Raw genomic sequence first — 6,644 nt, 5'->3', positions numbered from 1 at the left:
CTAACATTGCCTCCGATGATGGCGACACGCCACTACTATTTAGAGGTTGCTGGTTTAGTGGTTGTCTCGGTCATGCGTGGCCACATGGTAGGAGTGTGGCGGTGTGCCATAGGCGCTTTGCAAGTGTGTCAATTGCGTGCCCACAACTTTATTTGGATCCCCGTGTGGTTCATAGTGTTGCCACCTCCCGTTCAGCGAGAAGTGGAGACCCGTCCTGTGAAACGGAGGACTATTAATGGTGCCCGTCTATGATTTGCGCATGTGGTGGGGCATCAGCATGAGGAGTTTTGATAGGCCTACTTTGTGACTATCTCAGGTGGACACCATGGTGGTTTATGTAGATTATTTGATGATATAACTCTCAAAAGATCCATCATCAAGATGGTGATAGTAACATCGTGTCATATCTAGGATGAAAATAAGTGATCTGATCTTTCAAAAAAAAAATGATCTCAGTTTTGTTGGTCGGTCCCATGCTCCCAGCAAAGATGAACTTTCATCCTTATCTTGTTGAATGTGTTGTCTCTATGCTAATTTTGTGGACTTGATTGGTTAAACCCAACATCCAGGACGAAAATCCTTTGTCCTGACAGTCTCATGTTGGATGTGATGATGCTAGTGCGGGTGTGTTCTCCCTTATTGCAAGCATTGTTGCGGGATAGTGCAATTTACATCTTGTCATTGTTGTCTACCTAATGTCTCTATTTGTTGATTACTTTGGCCTTGTTAATTATATTATAGTAGTGTACACCCGTAGATTCAATCTCTGAGGTTAGACCTTTCTTTTGAAAGAAAGTAAAACTAGTTTTAATCATGCCATCGGTTTCTCTATATTTATTACAAAGAGACCCCTTTTATATATAAAAAGGCTCTCCCTTCGATTTCATTTAACAGAAACCACAATGTTCTACATCTACTAAACAGAAAATAGAAGCAACATATATGCTATAAATGACCTACAACACCTTGATATATCAAGCTGATTGACAATTAACTAAAGATCCACCAGGGCTTCAGCGCACCATCAGCAGGCACCTAAGACGATGAGAACCAGTGCTTTTAGGTTGCTTATGCTAACAAAAGGGAGGTTTTCCACTTCTTGACTACATATAGAGCGAGGAGCAGAAACAGAGTGCACATGTTCACCTATTATAGGTTTGGTACAGGTCTACATGAGCAGACAACAGCGGCAGAGTAGAAAAAGGGGACGCGGCGTTTTGGCTCTCAGGTGCATTCGTTTAAAATAGTAAACAAAAATAAAAAAACTCTGATTTTTTATGTGATGCTAGATGCTCATGTGTATGAAGTCCGTGCCAAATTTCGAGTTTGAACATTTCAGTAGCTCTTAGGAAAAAAGACTAAATTTCGGGTTGTAAAAAAGTTTATTGTTCATGTACTGTTTTGATCGAATTTTTTTTCACGAGCTCCTCAGATGTTCGAACAAGCTGAAATTTGGCACGAACATCAAGCACTGGAACATCTTTTGGCTGAAAGTTTTTCAGAAGTTTTTAATTTTTTTAGTATTTGTTCTGAATTTTCTGTTCACTGGGTGCAGATGAGCATGGACACCGAATTGAATATCCGCCAAAGTAGCTTCCTTCATCATCTTTGCACTTCCACATATTCTCATTCTATCCTGAGCACACCAAAATGCCATCCCTAGAGTGCACGAAACACTTCACTTGATGTCTGCTCAAGCATTTTTACCTCCCACTTCAACTTTTCTTGATTTTCCTGCTCTTTTGCGAAATAATCCAATCATTAAGCCATCTAGCAATCATATTGAGAGAGACAGAAAGGTCAGTAATTTTTGCATTGTCAAATATGGTACTATTTCTTATTTTCCAAATAGTTCAAAAGACCACAGACACTCCAGTAAACATAAGATGTTTTTCAGCAGCTCTAAAATTATTCAACCAAGTAGTATTGTCAAGAGTGTAAATCAAACTGAAAGCACATTTTAAAATATTTCACAACATCCAAGCCAAGGAGCATTTCATGAACAAATGTTTTTCATCTAAACCAGAGAAAGGGCAAGCCCTTCTACCAATCCATCCTCATCTAATCAAGTGTTTTTGGTTAGGATATTGTTTCTAAGAACTAACCACATGAAAATCTTCATTCCATGTGGAATTTTTGTTTTCCACATAAAGTTGCATGGGTATCTAATGTCTTTTTCAATCAATTTCCGTGGTACTCCCTCCGTTCCAAAATAAGTGAGTCAACTTTGTACTAACTTTGTAAAGTTAGTACAAAGTTGAGTCACTTATTTTGGAACGGGGGAGTAGCATTTAACAGAGCATATACCATTTTTTTTTGTCAGAGTCCACTTGATAGTGTCTTTTTCATTGTTTAGTCTAATGTCATCACACACACATCCTTAATCCTTAATGTGATTCCACATTTGTAATAACCCCCCTCCCCCCCCCCCCCCCCCCCCAATAAGGGTCCTCCTAAAATGCATTTGATCAAGCCCTTTAATATACACCTCGGCTACTGACAAGTTCTTGTCAAAGCATATGTTATCTAAGAGATCATTTTAATCAAAGTATTTTCATAAAATAAATTGACTGGTCCTAATTCTTTAGAATTTTTTGTTTATCGGTTGTTTGAATGTATGATTGAATTATGTCATGCCTATTGAATCCTATAGTACATAGAAAGACAAATAATTATTATGAATCAAACAAATAATATAGGGAAACTTTATATGAATTCCAATTCTTTCACAATCTATAGAAAAGTTTACGAAAAAACTTTGAAAACAAAAAAGCCGAATGTCACGCAGGATTGGGATTCGGATGTCAAAAGAGATATGTAGTTATCTGCATATGTATTCTAACATTTCCGCGTACATGGTGCGACGCACACAGTGCACCTGATTAACAAATAAACAAGTTGATGCCAGTGGTTTAACCTACTTAACAATGGGATTGGGAGGACTGGCAGGCAGTACCACTAATAATAATTTAAACGGCTCTTTGTCCCTCCTGATTTGACCACTGCCACCACCAGGGCTCCATCATTACGGAGCACTCCCCTAATCAATCAAAGAGAGTAGAGTACCACCACAAAGCAATCCAAGAATCATCATTGCATTAGTAGTACAGCATGTGACAACTCCATCAAACCCATACTTTAGTTTGCAGGACAATAATCACAGCAGGAAAATTACAAAAAGCCTGTGAGCCAACATGCCTGCCAGCTTAATTAGCCTGGCCAAAGGCCCCTTCTTTGCCAAAGTGATCAAGTGAAGTGGCCCCACTTCACTGACCTAGGACTGTCACATTTGAACTAGACATCACTGTGTTTACCAGAATCATCACAAGATCGGCTTCTCAAAAGATGTAAGCACCACCCTACCAAATTCAGATACCGCAGGAACTGCCCAGTTTATGCACAGATTTGTTGCTATTTTGTGCATCATATGTATGTTATCTTGTAGGCATGAGTTCAAATGAATTCGTACACAAATTTGTGGATTCTCTGCTTCGGAGGTTATTTTTGTAGACATGATTCGAATCAATTCAGTACCAAATTCATGCGAGACAGAATAGACTATTTTCTCAAAAGGGATAGTACCAAATTGGAAATTATTGAAACAAGCTAGTAGCAAAAATAAGCATATTAGTGAAATAGAATACTCATGTCGCTACATGACGAGCTAATCAAGTCGAAAATTTGAAGAGAGAAAAAAAGTGTGGTCAATAAGAGCTTTGACCACCTAATTAAGAGGGTACGTACTCCACTCAGCCTAGACAAACCTCAGCTTCTATTACGAAGCCTCCCCCACCCCATCCCCCACTTTTAACTACAGACTCGATCCCGTGCCGGCGGCTGGCGGCGGCGGCGTCACATGACGCTACAGGAACTGGGGTTCTCCTCGTTGAACATGTTGTTGTACGGCTCCTGCGGCGGGGACGACCGCATGCCCGGCGGGCCGTACATGTACTCCGGCGGCGGCGGCGGCGGCATCATCATCGGCGGGTAAGGCGAGTACCCGCCGTACGGCGGCGGAGGCGGCATTGGCTGCATGGACGCCACCGGCGTGGGCGCGTAGTACGACACGCTCGCGCTCGGCTGCGCCATGTTGTAGCTCATCACCGGCTGCGGCGCGTAGTACGGGAACGGGCCGCCGTGGCCGTGCGCGCGCTCTGGTCCCGGCCCCGGCGCCGGCACGGGCGGCATCGCCTGCTGCGGCTGTGGCTGCTTTGTCTTTGGCTGCTGTTGCTGCTGCTGCGGCGGCGGAGGCGGCTTCTCCGTAGCGGCGTCCCCGTCGCCGACCTCCTTCTGCTGCTTGTTCTTCTTCTTCTTCCCCTTCTTGCCCCCCGTCTCCTCTCCGCCCGCCTCCGGGGCCTCGTCGGCGGCCGCCGCTTCTTTGGCTGGCGGCTCCGGCGAGCCCTTCTCCTTCTTCTCAGGATCCTCTCCCTCCTCCTTGGCCTCGTCCTTGGGTTTCTTCGCCGCTGCTTTCTCTGGTTTCTTCTCTGAACCTTCGTCCTTGTCTGGCTTCTCCGAGCTCTCCGGCTCTGCCTCGTCGGCCACCTTTTTGGGCTTGGCGTCCGCCTTCTCCGCGCCCTTGCCGCCCTTCCCGGCAGACGGGGCCTCCTCAGGCTTCTTGGCCTCTGTGGCGGGCGGCGCCGGCGCCGGCACCGGCCAGAGCGCGGCGTGCTTGCCGGACTTGAGCAGCCGTCTGACGAGCGCGTCGGCGGCCACGCTGCCGGTGACCGTCACCTTGTGCTGCGTCGCGTCGATCGTCACCTTGTACACGCCTGATACACATTCGATTAATCAAAACCACAAACAAAGAAACAGAAAGTATTCCACACCAATTAATCGTCGTTGCAAGAAGAATGAACTTGCACGAGAATGAAAGTTCAATCAATTAACCGAAGCGGACTCATGAGTTGGTACCTTCGATGCTGTGGAGCACCTTCTTCACCTTCTTCTTGCACCCCTCGCAGTGGATGGACACCCGCAGCACGGTGGTCTGCAAGCAGCACCAGCAGCAGCAAAGCCCAAACACAATGTCAGCAAAACTGACTCGCCACAACAAGAAGAAGAAGAAGAAGAAGAAGAAGAGGAGGAGGAGGAGGAAGAGGAAGAAGACGGTGAAGCTGTTTTGGAATGGCTCACCGTGTACTGCAGCGGCTCTGCCTCCCCTGACGCCATGGAAAAGAGGAGAAAGGTAGCTAAGCTACAGAGACTGAGGCAGGGTAGCTTCGAGAGTGGAGGAGCTGGGGCAGCCGAGATCAGCTCACTCTCAGTGGCGGCGGCTGGCCCGGGCAGTAGCAGCTTCTGGAGTGAAAATGGCAACGGAGGGAAAGAAGGGGCCTTTGCTCCGCTAGGCAGCTAGACTTTTATAACGGTGAACGAGCAAGCGTAGGAACTCAGTGGGCCGAGCCCGCCGCCGCTGACCCGCGGGCCCGCGCCCACCGGTGCCACGCCGAGGCCGAACCGAACCACCACCGCGCGAGGCCCCGGGCTGGCGTGGCGTCTGGCGGCGACGGTGACATGAGAACCACAACGCCGCCACATCATTGGACAACCCCTCCATGATGGATCCATGATGAATCCATGATGGATTTTCACTCGCACTGCCTCCAAATATCTTGTGAGGATCGCGTCTAGTGATCTCTCGATAAGGATCCTCAATTGCGCAAGGCCACACCGACGTGATGTGATCTCGTTTGCCTCCAGATCCAGAAGAATGCAGACGCCGCTCATAACTAATCCGGCTGCAGGGTTTGGTGAGGAGGAGTTGGACGGGTCGTTAGATTAGCCGGCAACAACCTAGCAGCGGCAGCATTCAAATCATAATGCAGCATCATGGACGTGCAGCTGAGTAATAACCAGGGTTCCTTTCAGTGCTGCTGCTTCTGCTGCTTGATTCATGGAGTACGAGTAATAGGCTTGCTGGCTGGCTTTTGGAAACCTGATCTGACGAGGCGTTCCATCAATTTCTCCAAGTAGGGTTAGTTAGGTGCGCCTTCTCGACCTAGGGCTTAGCTCTCGTTGTACAATCGTCTACGCGGATACGCGACGTCTCGTTCCCGGAGGAGCTGCTTTGTTCTTGTTCTTATCCGCAGATCAAATAGCGCTACAGGTAGTATGTTCGTAAAACTTTGGTGTGTCCGCATGCAGATCAGCTGTCTACTAGTCCAAGAGTAGCTTTGAGATTACTGGCTAAACCAAATTCCATCAAACGGGTTCCATGATGGAGTAAGAGTGTTTTTTAAATGGAGTGGACTAACGGGAGAACGTTATGTTTTCATTGTTAGAACCCAACACATTTCTTTTCATCCGTGAATTCCTCCTACCTCTACATGCATGCAAAAAACTAGAAATGATATCTGCCGGACGTCAGCCAGGGAGCCCATTCCAGTGAACACATTCCCCGCGCGTTGCGGATCTTGGCGCAAGCCCGACGTGACATAATAGGTCAGCTAGAGCCGTTCGCTATACACGTTTAATGGCAAACGTTCAATTTTTTTCTCTCCAAAAAATTCACGACCAAGATGCGCGGGGAGGGGTTCAAACTCGCTAGCTCGGGTGCAATGGGCGGGGCTCGATTACCACTCAGCTGTAGTGGGTTTTTATGAACACTTGCAACCAAACTGCTATATTTATTTCTAAAGCTAATTTGT

General features: G+C 46.7%; 1 protein-coding gene across 1 annotated transcript; it reads right to left on the bottom strand.

The window, feature by feature from the left end:
• Positions 1-3,610: 3,610 nt before the first annotated feature.
• On the bottom strand, positions 3,611-5,344 carry LOC123187554 (heavy metal-associated isoprenylated plant protein 35). Its single transcript, XM_044599442.1, has 3 exons — positions 5,134-5,344; positions 4,912-4,987; positions 3,611-4,769 (listed from the first exon to the last, which is right to left on the bottom strand). The coding sequence occupies exons 1-3, from the start codon at positions 5,167-5,169 to the stop codon at positions 3,853-3,855; spliced, it is 1,029 nt and encodes a 342-aa protein (XP_044455377.1). The 5' UTR covers positions 5,170-5,344; the 3' UTR covers positions 3,611-3,852.
• Between the last annotated feature and the right edge of the window lie 1,300 nt (positions 5,345-6,644).

This window comes from Triticum aestivum, chromosome 2A (assembly GCF_018294505.1).
Source record: "Triticum aestivum cultivar Chinese Spring chromosome 2A, IWGSC CS RefSeq v2.1, whole genome shotgun sequence".
Taxonomy (NCBI): Eukaryota; Viridiplantae; Streptophyta; class Magnoliopsida; order Poales; family Poaceae; genus Triticum; species Triticum aestivum.
This window is presented reverse-complemented; position numbering and strand designations above follow the sequence as displayed.